We start from the raw sequence: 17838 nt of genomic DNA, 5'->3' as shown, positions 1-17838 counted from the left end.
TTCCTTTTAGAGCCCTTGAAATGATGCTGCCTCACCACTCGCATACAGAGTATCTCTCTTGCCATGGACGGCCGTGTTTCACTTGGCCTTCGTATGCGATTGCGCGTCGACAGGGTCCAGCCCTGTGAGGCACCGGCTTGGGAAGCTGGTAGAAGACAAGTCGATGCGTCCGACTCAAATTACGAGCCGCAAACCTGACACGCGTCTCTGCGTCGCGCCAACACATCATCGCATCGAACCTGGCTTCTGTGCGCGAAACAACAACCGAAAAAAAAAAGGCAATTAGTTTCGACTGTGTTTTTCTTTCAATCTCTCGGCTACTCGTCGTGCATGCCAAACTAAGGTGTGGGTCGTCATTTTTCATCGGCTGCAAAAAACTGTCGATTATGCCAGCCGCAGAATTGACGCGAGGCTCCCTCCCACTCTCTATCTGTCTCTCCACAAGTTTACTTTCATTCTAAGCCCCATCTCATTTCCTCCATAAACACAAGGAGCTCTCGTACGCACATAACAGCCACTGTCTTCTTCTTGTACTTTCTCTATCGCTAATCTGCCTCAGCAATTACATCTCAGCAAGCGCCACCGACTTGCCCTCGAACGGCGAGGGAACGCGTCAGTCAGCGCCCTTTGTGATTCATCCGCTGCTGCAGCACACGCGCTGCGGCAGGAACAGGTTGTTGCGCCTCGGCGAGCTCCCGTGTCCGATGCGTGCGTGCGCCAAGCACCGTCGCCGCTCCCTGCACAAGGCGTTCTCGATGGAGCCGCTCGAAATTCGTGTCGGGCCGGCGCGAGCGAGAAGGCGACGTTGAATGCGGATTCCCGGGGCGCCTTCTCTCTCATCCTCGGAGATGACCAGATTGAGCGACCTCGTTCGTCGTCGTTGTCGTCTTCGTCGTCGTCGACAGGTTCTTCCACGGCGTCTCCTCTCCCGCACTCCATACTTTCGCTTAGACCCCCATCGATCAGGACTCACGCCATTCGATTCGGCTGCCCCAACAACACAAGTCCTACCAAGCAAAGAAGTGTAGAAATAAACCCTTTACGAAAAGCAATAAAACGTATAACGAAGAACGGCAAACCAGTCGGGGGGAGGGGGGGGGGGGGGCTGGGTCATTAGAGCTTTCTTAAACGCGCCATGCGAGGGGGGTAATCCATCAGATCTACAGCACGCGTATACAAGTGGACTGGACGTCGCTTTCGTTCGACTGCAGCTTACTGCTCGTATTATTCTCTTAATTCCTATTTGTTTCCGGATTCTTCCTCCTTTCCCGTTGCTGACTGCATGCACGAACGACGCATTGTCTTCCTGCACTGCGCAGTGAAAGCATGCTTGTGTTTCGAGATTGTTCGTTTCGATATTGTATAGGACGACGGCGTATGCCGTAGCGTAAACTAAACGCTGTTCACTCACTTGGGGATGATCCCAAATAAGAAAATATTATTTATTTAGGGAAATGAGAACAAGTTGAAGCCATGCGCAATCTTTGGACTCATGAGGCCACGCGCTCCATGTTGCAAGTCATATTGAGCGCGACTGTACATGAGATGGATCTCTCGCAAACTTTTGTTATTTAAAGCTGCCAGGCGGAATACATCAGATAAATGGATATTTTATTGTCTCATACACACTATTTGCTAGAAAGAACGTCCCTCATTTGTGCAGTATTTAGATTTTGAGCGCACTGAAGTGTTTTCCCAGGGTGATCCCGCAGGAAAGAGAGCATAGCACTGCTGTTGAACCACCTGCATGAGAGAAATTGTGCCCGTTCGTCGGTGTAGTAAAGACATCGTGAGCAGTGATCGAGTATGTTGCGAAAGTGGCCGCTCTTCTTCAAAAGCTTTAGACACGCCCCTCTGGATAGACGTAAAGAACAGCGGCAAGAAAAGTGACTGAAGCGAACTTGTAGAGGCTGACGTTCTCTATTACGTAGGTCATGCATTACGCGCGCTTCGCTATTCGAGCTCTCAACTCTTTCAATCTTTTGTCGTGAGACGTGTTAGGAGTTTTTGAAGGCGACAGTGACGGATTAATTGCGGTTACGTGCTTACAAGAAGGAGCACCTATAAAGCTATTTGTGACGTGGCGGATGCCTTCCGGTATGTGTGTACAGTCGGAGGCGTGCGCAAGGGCAAGCCATTGTGAACTCTTGCGAGGTAATCGTCAGGAGAGAAAAAACAAGGCAGTTAGTTTAACCAGGAGGACGTCCGGTTTGGATACGCTGAACGAAGAGGAATTGAGAGTGTTATAAGGCAACGACAAAGTGAGATAGAGTTAGCGTGCGCCGTATACTGTATGCGCACAATGTGTCTGTGTACGTTTATGCAAAACTGGCGCGTTATTTTCGTATGGCCTCGAATTTATGGAAATTGCAGCAAATCCAGTGCACATGTCGGAACAAGTGAAGCGAAGCTTTCTCGATACTTTTGAATTAAATTTAACACGAAGAGGCACGTGAAGGCTGTAATTTTATTTTATTTGCAAGCTGGCACGCTTTATAATTATGTGTATGCTTCGTACAAAAAAAACATTAAGTGTTTATTTTTGCAAAAGACAGAAAGCTTCGTTTTAAACACTTTGGTTCTCTTACTACGTTCCCCGACATCCCTTTGATGTTTCGTCGTTCCCTGCTCTCACCCAACGCTGTCAGTTGAAGGTTAAGCAATAAACATTTGGATGCGATACTAGATGACAATCTTTCCACCAGCATGGACGTAGTCAGCCCGAGATACGAAACTCCCCGTGCGCTCAGAACTTTAAAGTCTGAACATATGAGACGAGCCACTCACTTCTTTCCCTATTCTCACCCTATCTCCACACCACCACCGCTCTGTCTCTCTTTCTCTTCTGCTTTGTAACATATACGCGCCAATTCGGGGCACTAAAACAGCGACTATACTCACACTTCTGCGCTGCTCATGTACATGCGGCCTTTACCACGGACCCTCGGTGATGAGAGAGTAAAGCCACACTCGTCTGTGCCGTCCGAGTGAACAAGCGTCAGGGAGGAGAACCACGGAGCGAAGCTTGCGACCACAGATGGTCAGCTATAGACACGTCCTGTCCACTACCCCAGATTTAGAGGAACGCCGAGAATCACGAAGTCGGCGGGATTCCGCGCGTTCACGCCTACCAAAGCCACCGTACTTAAGGGGTGTCACTGGGTGAACGCTGTACTTTGTCATTGTTCGAGGCGCGAAACTCCTCGCGAGGCATCTTGTCACGAATCTCTCGATGTGCAGGGCATGCATTATTGACTGCACTATATATCGCCAGCTCGATGCTCCCGTTCGTCGTCACTGCGTGCGAAGGGGAGCGCCGATCACGACAGCGGGACGACTTCGACCGGGTTGCTGCGAAAAGTGTAACGCTGCGATGCGAAGTGAGCCACTTGCAGGCAGCGTCCCTTAAGAGACAGCAGGCTTTTGCCGGATGCGACAAGAACGCGAGAACAACTAGAAGCCAGAATACGTATAGATGGAGATCTTGAGTGAAGCAAAAGAACAGCCCTGCGCAATCAAGTGGCGAGCTGTAGCGAACGGACCGCATGCACGACCGGAGGTGTGACGGGCGGACGTGCGCGAGTTCCTGCCGGGCAACACCCACCGAATCAAGATGCCGACATCGCCAAGTGCAAAATGCAGCCAACCCTCTGCTCCATCCACACAGAGCTTGACGTGCCCTCATCCGCTAAGAGGGTGCGCTCGGCAAACGCGAAAAGGGTGGTGAACCGCAATCGAATGAAAGGTCGAGGAACCGCGCTATCCCGCAAGCCGGACTGCGCACGTGCACGAGAGCGGAGTCCGGAGAGTTTATTGCGTGTACACATGCGAGCTATGGCTGTACGTATGCGGTGCGACGTTGCACTCGCGGTGATCGTCCTTGTAAGTACCCGCGGCTTGGAATGTGCGATGTCGACTGCAGGTGAACAGGTCTGGCGTGCTCACTAAGTTGCCTCTGAATAAATGAAGTGCTTGCACACGTGTGCGTTAAGCTCTCTTTCGGGCAAAGCAAAAGTGGTTGAGCCAGTACGGCATTCTATGAAAGTTACCAAGAGGAACTCTGGCGCTATTGTCTGCAGAGCTGCAAGTATGAAAGTATACATAGCCAACATCGGAAGGCAAGTTAGTGCACCCGGATTCACCTAAAATGGCGTCACTTTCTTTCAACAAGATATGTATTGCTTTATGAATGAAACCTTCGCAATGATGGTGACAATGATGAAGTGTTATCACCTTCATGTTTTTTTAAAAAACACGATTTGATAGAATTTTCAGGAATATAAACCGTAATGAAAGACATTGACAAGTATTCTGGCTTGTATTTGACGCGTATTTCGCCAGGAAAAGTGTAGTACGTGTGTACGCTTGTTTTATGTTTTATTTGCGCGTGTGACTTTTCTTGTCATTGGATAGCACGTATAGTGAGTGCTCTTCTTATGATTTGAATTTTTTAATATTTTTTTCCCGCAACCATGACTGCATGGTTATCCACCGCGACCTGATTTTATTTTGCCTTCTGTAATTTCTTCTCAGATATACATGCTTCGTCGCGCTTAAGCTTGGTTTATCGACTCGCAGAAGACATTGTTGACTGCGTTTCCGACAGTTTACCGCTGCACAAGTACCGGTGCGTCGGTACCACTGATTGTAGTGGAGGTCAGTGTTCGGTACACGCTCGAATGCAGTTTATAGAGTTGCGAAATCGCCTATCAATACGCTGCCTCGTTCTTGCGCGACCTTTATCGCGACATGTGCCAGAGCTTCGTCAGGGCATCGACAATGCAGCCAGCGTTTGTCGTCATGGGGTGCCCTGTTTCGACACTGCTTAGGGTACATCGAAGAGCTCTTTGAACTCGTTTATACTCTCCGCATTAGCATAATAGCTACGATAGGTCGCGTACCACACGTGGAGAAGTTATGCTATCCCGCTGGCGCGAGCGGCTCCTCGAGAGCTATAGCGACCACGCGAAGAGTCACAGGGTGGCCTAACGAGAAAGAGCCCATCAAGGAGCATTTCCATCGACCCTCGTTAACCCGCCCACACTTAGAACCTTTGACCTCCCCGAAGCTGCACAACGCACTCCGTTAGAACGTGACCCCAAGCCTACCCAAAGTCTGCCCAGGTTCTTGTATAGTTTCAACCTCAGCAAGCCCGCAAGCACAAACGACGGGGATAAATCATTGGGGCGCGTCTTGCGGAATCACCCAATTAGCGTGAACTCAAGCGCAGCCGCGGCGCGGTTAATTTTTTATGCGCCGCAAAGTAAAAACCCGCACGGGGGCATCCCACATGTATCGTAGCCGGCGGCTATAACCGCGCAATGCGCGCGAAAGTTTTACAGCTCCATCGCAAAATGAACGCCCATGCGTCGTGTGTGAAAGTGAAAGAATGACCTCGCGCGGGCCGGGAGGCATCTAACGTCCTTTGCCGCTACTCTTCGTCCAGCATTCCTCGGCACTGAAAGGGTTACTGAAATTGAAATGACCGCGAAATACAGAGTGTCAGCTGCGTGCGACGGCGGCTTTGCCAAAGTGCGCGCGCTTCGTCGGGTGCCCTTCCGTCTTCGTTCAAAGTGTGGACCGCTTTTGCTCGTCACTCCATCCACGCGATTGCCGCAGCTCCTACTGTTTCTCTCGCACGCACGCCCATGCACTCACACTCGCAAACACTCACAAACACTCGCGAACTCACACTCGCACGCACGCTTATGCGCGTATGTTTCTTGCTCCGAACTGTTCTGACAACCCTTTCCGTTGTGAGGCGGGCGCCAATCTCGCTCGCCGCTGACCGCCCGCTTGTCAAAGAGGCCGAAGGAAAAAGGCTGGTCACCATCGTTGAGAGGTTATTACGAGGACGCACCCCGAGTGGAGGGTTACGTCATTATTCAACAGCGCGAGAAATTACGTCTGTTTCGACTCTTGGAACACGCGGACTGAGTCGAGAGGCCAGGTCGAGCGAGAGTGCCTTTTGTTGTCTGCTTGCGTGTGCGTGTGTCAAGTGTGATGACCTCCGAGATGGCAATTCGAACAACGCTGTAGTGCCGCGGTCCGCCGCTTCGTGGAATCCATGCCGCTTCTTCTCCGGCCTTTTGCTGTCCAGAGTGGCTGTTTACTTAGTCGCATTCTCATGCGGGCGCGCCTCTGTCAACGACGGATGAAATTCGACGCGCTGGTTTCTCTGTAGCCATGTATATCGCGATTGAGAGTGATCATGCAGGTTCCTGTGTTTATCTTATTTTATAATGTTTTATTTTATTCTATATCATCTTATTTTATTTACTTTCGGAGTAGCTTCAGGTGAAATTATTGCTGGAATCTCCGAAATGATCGTTCAGTTCAAGACACATGTATGCAAACATTCGGGCCTTACATTTACGTTCGATTCCAAAAACATCCACTCGAATACAAGGTGGTATCACAGTGCATAGTCATTTATGAGTATACTGTGATATAGTTTTCATTAGCCGTAAGCGTTTAACGGTTCCCATGCTAGCCTCTCTGAGTGACATCAGTAGGTAAAAAGTGAGATGAGATTTGACTACAGACGACCGTGGGCAAAATGTTGACCCCACTTTTGTATTTGGCTGCACTTAATAAAACACATGTCATGCCTGAGAATCAGTGGTACAACAGTGCAGCAATCTGATAATTATAGCCTTCGAACATTGTACTCACCTGGCGTAGGCGGCGTTCAGCGGCGTGGTCTCGTCGTCTTCGTCGAAGGAGTTGTCCTCGTCCGAGAGCAGGCCGTCCTTGGTGCCGGTCTTCATGGCGCCGCCTGGTCGGAGGCCGGCCCGCTGGCCCCCCCTAATGCGTTACACCGGGGTCCTGCGCCCCCTTGGCCCGCGCAGATGTCACCGCATCACGAGTGTTTCCGCCTCCCCCTGCATCGGGAAAAAGAGTAATTCTAGTCAGGATCACTTCGCAACTACCTTTACAAGACTGTGATAAGCGAGTTGCATGCTAACGTCACTACAAATTGAGCTACGGCATCATTACAACTGGTCGATTCTTGTCGACTGACTGATCAAATCTACATCAGTCGTACAGGGTTATTGAAATTGAAAATTTATTCCACAACACTAGTACCTTACGAGAAGGCCAGGCAAGAGATGTTGGAACAGCTTGAGGGGCCCTGGCCCCCTTGTAGACAGGATAGAAAAGAAGTACGACCTACTAGGAAAATATGTCTCAGAAAGTGGTTACAAAAAAAGATTACAATGCAGGCGTAGAAAAGAGGTAGTCGTCACATCACATCATTGTACAAACACTAATTGATTGATTGATTGATTGATTGATTGATTGATTGATTGATTGATTGATTGATTGATTGATTGATTGATTGATTGATTGATTGATTGATTGATTGATTGATTGATTGATAGCGCCTCTGTGGTTCGGTGGTTACGGTCTGACCCGAAAGTCGCGGGTTCGATGCTCGCCCGCGGCGGTCGCATTTCGATGGAGGCGAAACGCTTGATGCTCGTGTAGTGTGCGATGTCAGTGAGCGTTAAAAAATACCAGATGGTTGAGATCTTTGAAGCCCTGCACTACAGCGTGCCTTATAATGATATCGTGGTTTTGGCACGTAAAACCTGAGATATTATGAGTGAGTGAGTGAGTGAGTGAGTGAGTGAGTGAGTGAGTGAGTGAGTGAGTGAGTGAGTGAGTGAGTGATGAGTGAGTGAGTGAGTGAGTGAGTGAGTGAGTGGTGAGTGAGTGAGTGAGTGAGTGAGTGGTGAGTGAGGGAGTGAGTTGAGTGAGTGAGTGAGTGAGTGAGTGAGTGAGTGAGTGAGTGAGTGAGTGAGTGAGTGAGTGAGTGAGTGAGTGAGTGAGTGAGTGAGTGAGTGAGTGAGTGAGTGAGTGAGTGAGTGAGTGAGTGAGTGAGTGAGTGAGTGAGTGAGTGAGTGAGTGAGTGAGTGAGTGAGTGAGTGAGTTGAACATGGAAGTCTACACACAAGCCTCATTACTTCAAATGGAAATGATCCCTTGGTTACAGGAAAACTATGAGAACAAATTGAGAGCCGGGGAGCCTCAGTCTGGTGCAGACGTGTCTACAATGCATCTGTCATGGGTTACACAGCGAGTGTCTTATAGAAACCTCAGCCTTTATAAAACTTTACGATTTTCCGCGAAAGACTGGTAATAGTGAACAATGACGTCTCACGCCTTCTACTCGAATATATGATCGAGGCTAAACGTATAGACAATTGGCAGAAGAAACATGAACACTGATTTGTGAGCCCATATTGCCAGGTTTACCCCGTTTGCAAAAAAAAAAAAAAAAAGAGAACATATATACCAATCAACCAACTATATGGCCTTCCTCTATCTCAAGAAATGCAGTGAGAGCAGAAGGAACTTCGCCCTATTACTGCACATAACGTTCGCCTTTCTTAGCAGGCACTCTTCCAACAACGTATGATGTAGCGAGGGCACATTCCTAGTGCAAACAGGATGTCGCTGTCTACGCGCTAACTCTTTTCGCACTGCTGAGCGCACTACGAAGAAGGGCATGGATGGCCTAATTTTCTATTCACACCTAAAGCATTTTCTCCGACTTTTTAAACAGTCGTTTCGAAAGGAACAAAAAAGAAAAAAGAAACGGGGAAAACGGAGCGCACCGCAAGTTGTTCGGAAGTCGAAGCACGCATGTATCGCAACAGCTCTAAGACGTCGGGGAGTTCGCTTTCGACTCAGACAAAAGAAACAGTTTCAGAACGGGAAAGTAAAAAAAAAAAGAAAGAAAAAGGAAAAGCGTGAGTGCAGACCCTGTCAGACAGCGGTGCACGGAGAGAGGTCTTTCGTGTCTGCAGTAGCCGAGGAATAGGCGAGCAGCTTAGACCTGACGCATGGGAAAAGAGCGGATGAATGAGGGAGGGAAATCTTACCGAGCGGCTAAGGCGAGACCTTGCACGCAGCACTGCGCTACTCGCGCAGCGCTTAGGACTTTCGCTGTTGCGCATGCGGGCGAGGCTCTTGCTAGCGCTAAGTCCTTGCAGGGGCGCCCTTCTACAGCTCGGCAGCCGGTCCCCATTGCTTTAACGCGCAGCCGTGCGCTCAGGCCAGGACGGAGTGAAGATGCGCTGACAGATAACGGGCAGTGTCGATCCTAAAGTCATTGCATATGCGTTCTTGAACAGCTAAATACCACTGTATGTCACAAGAGATTACGATGGGCTTTGCCAATCCATCGTTCAACGAGTCTGCGTGGGTTGGTTGGAGCGACGAGACCGGACCTGCGGCGGTTGGTTACATTGCGTACTGCCGTATAGTTTCGCTTTCGTATATTAGCGGAGGTACTTATGGCCCAGTCAGCTGGGCTTACCTTGCTGCCATTTTTAACGTTAAGCTCTACGGTGTACAGCCCCTGCACTGGAAGGCAAGAGATGTAATCTGGGCAGGTTGAGTTGACATTGATAACCACAAGCAGAGCAAGCTACGATATGACGGAGGGAAATGAGGCGGGCAAACCTGAACGGGGTAAATAAGGTTAAATTGGTGAAACAGAAAGGCATATAAATTCTACACGAACTTGTGTACTGTAGCGTGCGAGGGAACATGGCAGTGTTAGACTTCGTCGTATTGATTGAACATCACCGCAGGAGTCAAAATAAAATTTTAAAAAGACGATCGACATTTTGTGTCATCGTTTTATTTTGCATTGTTGAGTCTACGCGTGTTCCGCGGTCACGCGTACACTCAAGCTCACCCGGCTGTCGGCCATTCTTATGACGTGCTTGCGTCAAACACTTTATTGCATCGAACGAAGGACAAAAAGGCGCCTGTGCGCGAAGAGAGTTTCAAAACACAACCTAGCCCGTGACCTGCATAGCAGTTTTGAAACTTCGAATCCCTTTCGCGGAGGGCGAAGGCCACTGACACATCGTGCACTATTACGCATGGTGCCCTTGCGCGCGCAAGAACTTGACGAGCAAGACGCACGCGGCTGGCGCAACGGCGCGCTGAGCGTGTATGCGAGTATACTGCGCGCGCTAGCTAGCTGGGCAACGTCGAAGGGTGTGGACAGCAGCAATAGAAGCATGCAGCCTTGCCGCGAAGTCCAGTTTCTTTGTTGAGCGGTTAACCTCGATTCCCAGGCATGTTTCCCCTCCAACGCAGGGCGGTGCCGCGCGGCGCGACTTGGGCGTCTAGCAGCCATTCTCTGTTCGCGCGTTTTCGTTCTTGCTTCGTTCCGGCGACTGGCATACTGCCTTTCGCACGGAGATAATATCCTATTGCATGAAAGGCAAGGCACACACATGCACGGCGCTTTGCGCAATCTTTGCACCAGTACAACTGCTGGTCAGTGGGCGAGGAGCGTGTGTATATGCGGGACGTATTTGCAGATCACTAACTGGGCTCAGTCGCGCCCTGCCTTGTGACCCAGAGGTTTCACATGCCGGGTGATAGTCATATTCACGGGCTCTTAACAACCAATAAATTATGTATGTGAAGTGACGGAGATAGAGCCCGAGATAAACCAACAAGCGATATGAATATCGTAGTGATGGAAGACAGGGCGTGAACGTAAAAGTTTCCTCGATGTATGTGGGATACGTGTTTTTAACGCATGTCTAATAATGGTCGGTCTGATAGGTAATCCCTTTTGTAGTCGTGGCAGATGCCGTTACAAGTTACTTCGATCCGTGGAGTCACTGTCTTGGGGATGGGCGCGAAGTTGGGCTTCCCGCCAAAAGAATTTCGTCTCATGAAATGAACTATCTTGTGCACAGGCCGATGTTTCTTAACAACGTTGGCTTGCATACTTCTCGCCGACACCACTAGTTTTAGTTACAGCTCGTTTCTAGCGCAATACATGAATTTGTCATAGCTTTCAGAATCATGTGTATGAACAGGTGCGCGCTTCGTGCTTACGTGTTTTCCAAAGGACATACCTTTGAAGTAGTCCTCTTTCCTACACCTATTTCCCCACCCCTGTGCAGGGTAGTAAACCGGTTATTACTACCAGGTTAACCTCCCTGCCTCTTCCTTTTCATCTATTTCTCTCGGTTGATGTATAGGACTTTCTTTCTGTGCCCGCCGCGGTGGTCTAGTGGTTATGGTGCTTGATTGCTGACCCGAAGGTCTCGAGGTCGATTCCCGGCCGCAGCGGCCGCATTTCCGATGGAGGCGTAAGGGCTTCAGGGCCGTGTACTTAGGTTTAGGTGCACGTTAAAGAGCCCCAGCTGGTCGAAACTTCCGGAGCCCTTCACTACGGAGTCCCTCATAATCATATCGTGGTTTTTGGACGTTCACGCCAACAATTATTATTACTTTCTTTGCGCCATACCTGCTGGTCTCGTTTTAACGAAAATTTATTGTTCTAGAAATTCTCTATAACGAATCGGTGGTTTCACTCGCGGCCCTTCGTTACCGTTACGTCTTCGAGCAGAGCAGCGAGTGGTGCTCCAACGCTGCCATGCCATGTACCACTCCGGCGCAAACCGTTTTTCTCGAAGCACTTCTCTGACAAACGCGGCGCAAAAAAAATAGCGGTCGGCGCGTACAACCCGGAAACAGCAGCGTGCGTCCCAGCGGCCGGCACGCTCCACGCTCGAGCAGGCAGCGGGAGCGAATGTTCCCAGTCCCGGTGCTAAACAAGCGCGTCCAGTCTTTCTTTAGTAATGATTCTTCAGGCCGGTTTTGCTAGGGCTTCAAAATGACGCCTGTTTCTATCGAATTCGACGCATATGTGGCGTACGAAGACTATTGTTCGAACGTTAGTCCGGCCATGCGCATTTCGATACGACGTCCTTTTCTTCCTTATGGCTTTGAAATGGTCGCTTTCAGCGACCAGCTGAGACGTTCACGATGTATACATCCGCGATGAGTCTTATTTTCGGGCCACCCACAATCGCTCAGATGTAGACGATAAAAAAAAAAGAAAGAAAGGAGCACCCGCGTAGGACTGAGGAATTTCGTTCCTTACTGCTTCAGTGGGCACAGACAGTTTTGCGGTTACCACCTAGTTATACCTGTCTGACTACTTATGTCAGCACTGTAACCGGAAAGTTGAGACCGTAAAGGAGTGTTGTGTATAGTGTACTGTAAAGGAATGTTTACTGTAGACTATATTATAAGCTTGTGTTTAAGTTGTCTAACGCCGTCGTTTGGATTGTTGGCCAGATGAATAGTTATTAAATGGTTTAGCTAAGGAGCTACTGTCTACTATTCGATCGTTTGCAAAAAAGAAAGAGAAAACAGGGAAGAACACCGCGTAACGATGGCTGGGTCCATAGAAGTGTCATAGAAAAACGTCCATGGAAACGTTCGTAGAAATGCCATATTTTGTACGACACGTCTATGGATAACGTGCTCGTATAACGACTTCCTTTTGTCTTTTGTTAACAGGTCGCTACTGTAACTGTTGAGAAACGGAGCAATCAACCCATATAACCTAAGTACCGCAGCAGCTGCCCTTTATTTGGTTATATGAATGTCAATAGCCGTGATAATTATCTCTCTTTCTCTGTGAATTGACAAGCTTCCGCCGGTAAGGTCATTGCTAGTAGCGTGACTATAATGTACCTCCACATAAAGCCGCGCAACGTTTATAATAAATTCATCATTGCTTCTCATTTATTGCTTCAATTTCTTTTTAAAGCCAAGCTTTCTCTCCATGCGCACAGAATAAAATACGCATGACGTAGCCCAATGCTGAAGTTATTCCGTACAGTTAGAAATGAATCGGCAACACTCGCCAGGTGGTTTTCCTTCTGAAGATTGAAGTTTCAAGCTTATTCAATATTTAGCACAGATACAAAGGTGCATACATTTTAGTACACAAGAAGGTCCCATATTGCAAACACTTGGTGGGAGAGGGGGGCTTTCATAATGTAAAAAAAGACGCAAGAACTACTTAACAAACCAAAAAAAAAAGCACCACAATATTCAAAATACAAAGTGTGAAATGTACACACTCAGGTAACGTGTACAGAATTTGTAACGTGAACAGATTTTTTTTTTTTTTGATCGTGTATGGCACAGGTGCCAACAGCACGGGAAACTTCATGGCTGCTACCTACAACTGGAATTTTTCAAAACGAGCACACTTGTTATTCGTGTTTCACTCTATGTATATTGACTATGCGCGTTGCCTGACAACATCGCATGGCATTCGCTTCAGGAAACTTCGAGCTCATACACGCAGTGCCGATGACTGCTTTACGCACATAATTTAACAGTGAACAAATGGCTGTTGAACATAAAAGTTTCTAGCACAAAACAATAAACGAGAGTTACCTCTGTCGTTGTTTCCTTTTTGTTTCCACTTTGAAATGGCTACACAGCTTCTGCTGTCGTTCTTTTTCCTCCATAAAGTTTTGTTGCACCAACGTTTTATTTTATTGTCGTCTCCTGGGTGTAAGCCTCCCGGATACGTGTTACGTTCTTTTTTTTAACCCAGGAGAAAACGAGTAGCACATGTACGCATCATTACGCACAGGAAAATATTTTTGTTTTAACAAGTAAAATTTTTTTTTTATTGTCCATATTTACCGGCACAGCTGTGCGACAATATTCGAGAAGGTTACGTTACGTACGCGATCGAGTTCGCTTCTATAAACGTCTGCTTGTGACCAAAAAATCATAACGTTCTGATAAGAAAGTGACCATGTTGACAGCCAGTAAGTAAAAAGAACAACCAGTAAGTAAAAAGGTCGCCATGGAGACAACCAGTAAGTAAAAAGAACATTTAATCACCGGGGACTGAATTTTCAAAGCTTTCGGCTCCTTAGCTTTCCTTTTTTTTATTGGGTAACCGCTTCTGCTAATATGTCAAGCATCACGACTGGCTGACGCATTATGCATTGAAGAATTCTATATCGCAAGAGCTATTTATCAATACGGACCCCATTCTTATTGGACCGAAGCGACGTATAAGGGCGCTCTGTGTGCCGTTAACATGATCTCAATTCGCTTGCCTCTGATTAATGAGTTCGCAAAGTTACACAGTCATCAAAGAGAGTTTTCATCTCCACGAGCAGTTGCCATTTCGTGCACGCAAAGGAAGTAGCACCCGACATCGTACCGCAGCTCGCCTGTGTACTCAGTTTTCGTTGGACAGCAGTGTTGTGAGGCTAACACCGTAATATGACAGTCAATCAACTCTGCGCAGAACAATGGAGCGTAAAAACCAAAAGGCAAATCTGTCGTTTCATCGGAGGCTTAAAAGGTTTCGATATTAGCGATCAGACATCGCTCGCATTAGATTGCCTTCGGAGCTCTGACCTTGTTTCCAAGAGTGAGAGGACATCAGAAAAATAAAAAAAGAAAAAGAAACAGTAGGAAAAAGGGCAGCAAATGTGTCCATGTCAAGGAAAAAAAGGCAGCGAGGGGACGGGCTCCATTGATATCTTATATAGAACCGCTTTCACTGCATCGATGGCAGGTATATATGCACCTATATTGCACGACCAACGGGTGCTCTGTTCCTTCAGCTGCGTCCTCGTGGGTACAAGTATAACGTGGCGGGAACCTTGATCATGACGTCATCGGCCTTGTCGCACCGTCTATAAGAGCACGGTACCACTGGCACAGAATTTACGTACGTTGCGACAGGGTGAACGCTGCGCGGCTAATTCGCATCGCTCTCAGTAAACGATTTCGCCGCCGCCGCCTTCCGCGATCGACCTTAAATGCCGTGAAGGCGTAGCGACAGTGCTTTTGTTTTCTTGTTTCTCTCATAACCGGAAGAACGGGAGTTCGTATAAAGCGGCATGCCGTGACTGACCTCCTTGAATGCGCCGCCCGCATTGGCGCTCCGGGCTTCGCTAATATACGCACGGATCCGCGACCAGCCGGACATTACGCGCGGCGTTCGTTCGCGTGCGGCGTGCGAAATGTGACAGCGCCGGTTTGACTCGGTGCACGTATACACGAATTAACGGACCATGAACCCGATCGATGCAACACTTTCGCGAATCGCTGCGACCGAACTGGCTGCGTGGCGTGACGTGTGAGAAAAACCCTGACCAGACCGCGCCGCTTGGTGCGCGTACGGCGACTGTCGCTGATAGCTCTTTAATGTCACGCCCGAGGCGAGCGAGATTGTCCTGGTTGTATTGATCATCGTGGCGCTGTCGCGTATGGACATTTGGTTTGACTTTCCGGGAGTACGTGCGTATATAACCTCGGAAGTGACGCGGCCACGATGTCTATATATATCTGGTGACCGGTGCTTGTAGAAGCTTAGGAATTCTTGTCTGGACTGTGTTACACGTTGATACACGCTGCCGATACACTTTGATACACGTTGCTACACGTTGATACAAGCTGATACACGTTGCATACTTTATGAACAGCGCGAAAAAAAAAACGACACGAAAAGAAGAACACCACATGAGCGCTGGACCTTGTTGTTCGTGAGGGTTCGGACGCTGTTAAGTGCTACGAGGTTTGACTGATGTCCTATGTATAGCATAATAACTTACTGTGACACGTGCTGGGCGTTTCGGTTGCACGATTGCCGCGAGTGTCGCGTTGCAAGTGCAAAATGAACGTGCACCGCGGTCTGTTTGATGAGCAAGGAACAGCTGGACATTCTTATGCGAGAAGCGAAGATAGGTCCCCGTTGGGCTTTGATTATAGGAACGCATCTATTTACTGTATGCACTCCGCTATGGATGCCTTGATTGAGGTCACTTGGCTTAAGGTGAAGCAGAGCTGCAGACGCATTTTGAGAATGGGAACTTCTACTATTCGCTGCAACATTAAGAAATGAACGTATTCAATGACTTTTGGATTGGAGCAGGCCAGGTACTGACACGTACTGTCAGTACGGCCACCTACTGACACGTAGTAAACAACACCCCCCCCCCCCCCCCACACACACACAAACACATTGCAATACATAGATTTTGTCTTTTTGCTGTATCTTAGGTATCATGCAGATGCTCCATGAGCAAGTGCAATCACAAGTGCATACACGCTAATGAAATGCTGACGAGTTGCGTTGTTCGATATCTTTTGTTTTCTTTGTTATTTCAACACGCACGCACAATGAAAGACAAAAAGAAATGCTTTTGTGTTTAATCCTTGCATTGTTACCTCTTACATCATATTGACATTTCTCAACAGTGCCTTTTATGGCGCGTTCACACTTGGCCTCGATGGGGGCGAAAGCGGCAAAACTCACCGGAAATTCACTCGCTTCGCCGCCTAAGCGGCCGGAAAACCACGCCGCGAGGCGGACGCGAAAAAATCGGTCCGAGACCGATTTTTCCGCCACGCGAAAGCGGATCGCCTTTCCGCTTCACGGGAAGCCGTACTTTGGCTGCGCTAGCTCAAATCACGTGACGTAAACAACAGACCGCAAATTCAACATGGCGGCCAAGGCGTCGGCGGTGGCTCACATCGGCGCATTTGCAAACTACCCGTCCAGCACGACAAGACTCACAGCCTCGACAAGGACGCGTTCCTCGAGAACCTGGTTTGGATTACGATTGACAAGAACACTGGAAGTAGAAAAAGGTGTAGCAGTAGCGAGTCGGCGTGCCCCAACGTGTCTCGCTTCTTGCAAAGCCGGGTGAATCCGCCGCCGCAGCCACTGCTGCCGTGTCCGCTTATGTAGTTTCTGCTGGTGTATCTCCCGAAACGGCGGTTTGAAAAGGTGAAAGCTATTTATTTTCCGTGTTTTGCATGCTCAATTTGAATTCGGTACGAAATTAAATGCTCAGGAAACGGGGAAAAGAGAATGAATTCTCGAAGTGGCGAAGGCGGCGGCGGCGGCGACAGCATGCTGGAGAGGCAGAACAAATGTGAACATTTCCGACGCGCGCGAAAACGGTTTTCCGGCCGCTCTGGCGCTTTCGCTTTCTCTTCGCTTCTCAAGTGTGAATGCGCCTTTAGCGTGGCTTTCGGCTTTCTCGGCACTTCATATACTGGCTGTTGACATTATAAAGAAATATCATTCTATATATAGCTTAATTTGCATGGTTGACGAGTTGCTTATGTTATTTCGACATTGTGTATGTACATTTAGTGCACTTGCACGATAAGTAAACGTCTGCGAGAGAGAGAGGGAGAAAATATTTTGACGCGAGAAAAACAGAGAGTTCGGCCAGAAGAGCTTTGACTCTGGCTTGTTACTCCGTGTAAGGGAAGAAAGTCAATGAACAGGAGAGAGAGAGAGTGGTTACGAATTTTGATGAAGGTGTACAATGAGCTATATGAACACGCGCGAAGTTTGCGTTTAATGTCCAGGTGAACTATGTCGTACAGCTTAGCGGGGCCACATCTGTAGACCGATACTCGAATGTTATTGCAGACGATTATAGCAAAAGCAGCTATAAACTTCAGTCGATAAAATGCTCCATCTTGCAGCACAGGGTCGAATGGGTTCATATTCATAACCCATGCCGTTCAGACTTTCCAGTAAGTTGTTACTCATCGTTTAGCTCAAGTTCATGAACTATCTGCTATACCATCAAATTAAGAAAGAGAAAACACATGGTAATGCATTAAGTTGTAATACGGGGACTAGACTTCCTAATAGACATAACAAGCCGCTGTGTGAGGGGCACGCTATAAATTGCTCTGATATTCTCAGTTGATTGCAAATGTTCCTCCCCTCCCTCTGAAGTTTTCTGCACCTCATCTGGTGATGCACCGCCTTCGGTATCAGCTACCTTTGACCAATCGACATTGTCGTCATCATTGACGTCATGTCAATGATGACGCCATGTATTAACGGCATCGTGCGACGTCACGATGGCATCACAGATTTTCGCTTTCTGTGACGTAATCGCTAGCTCAGAGAAGGTCACGTGGATTTTTGGGCGGGGCTCGCGAAAGTCTGGCGAAGCCTTTAAAGTCTCGCGAGCTCTCGCAAAGCCT

At 48.4% G+C, this 17838-nt stretch overlaps 1 protein-coding gene across 1 annotated transcript in view; it reads right to left on the bottom strand.

Annotated features, from left to right (window-relative positions):
- Positions 1–6856, bottom strand: part of LOC119387159 (chitin synthase chs-2) — a 51466-nt gene extending 44610 nt beyond the window's left edge. The window contains exon 1 of the mRNA XM_037654466.2: positions 6676–6856. Within this exon, the coding sequence (XP_037510394.1) occupies positions 6676–6770 (95 nt within the window). The 5' untranslated portion in view covers positions 6771–6856. The remainder of the gene's footprint in view (positions 1–6675) is intronic.
- Between the last annotated feature and the right edge of the window lie 10982 nt (positions 6857–17838).

Source organism: Rhipicephalus sanguineus, chromosome 3, assembly GCF_013339695.2.
Source record: "Rhipicephalus sanguineus isolate Rsan-2018 chromosome 3, BIME_Rsan_1.4, whole genome shotgun sequence".
NCBI lineage: Eukaryota > Metazoa > Arthropoda > Arachnida > Ixodida > Ixodidae > Rhipicephalus > Rhipicephalus sanguineus.
Note: the sequence above shows the minus strand (reverse complement) of the source record. Positions and strands in the feature narration are given on the sequence as shown.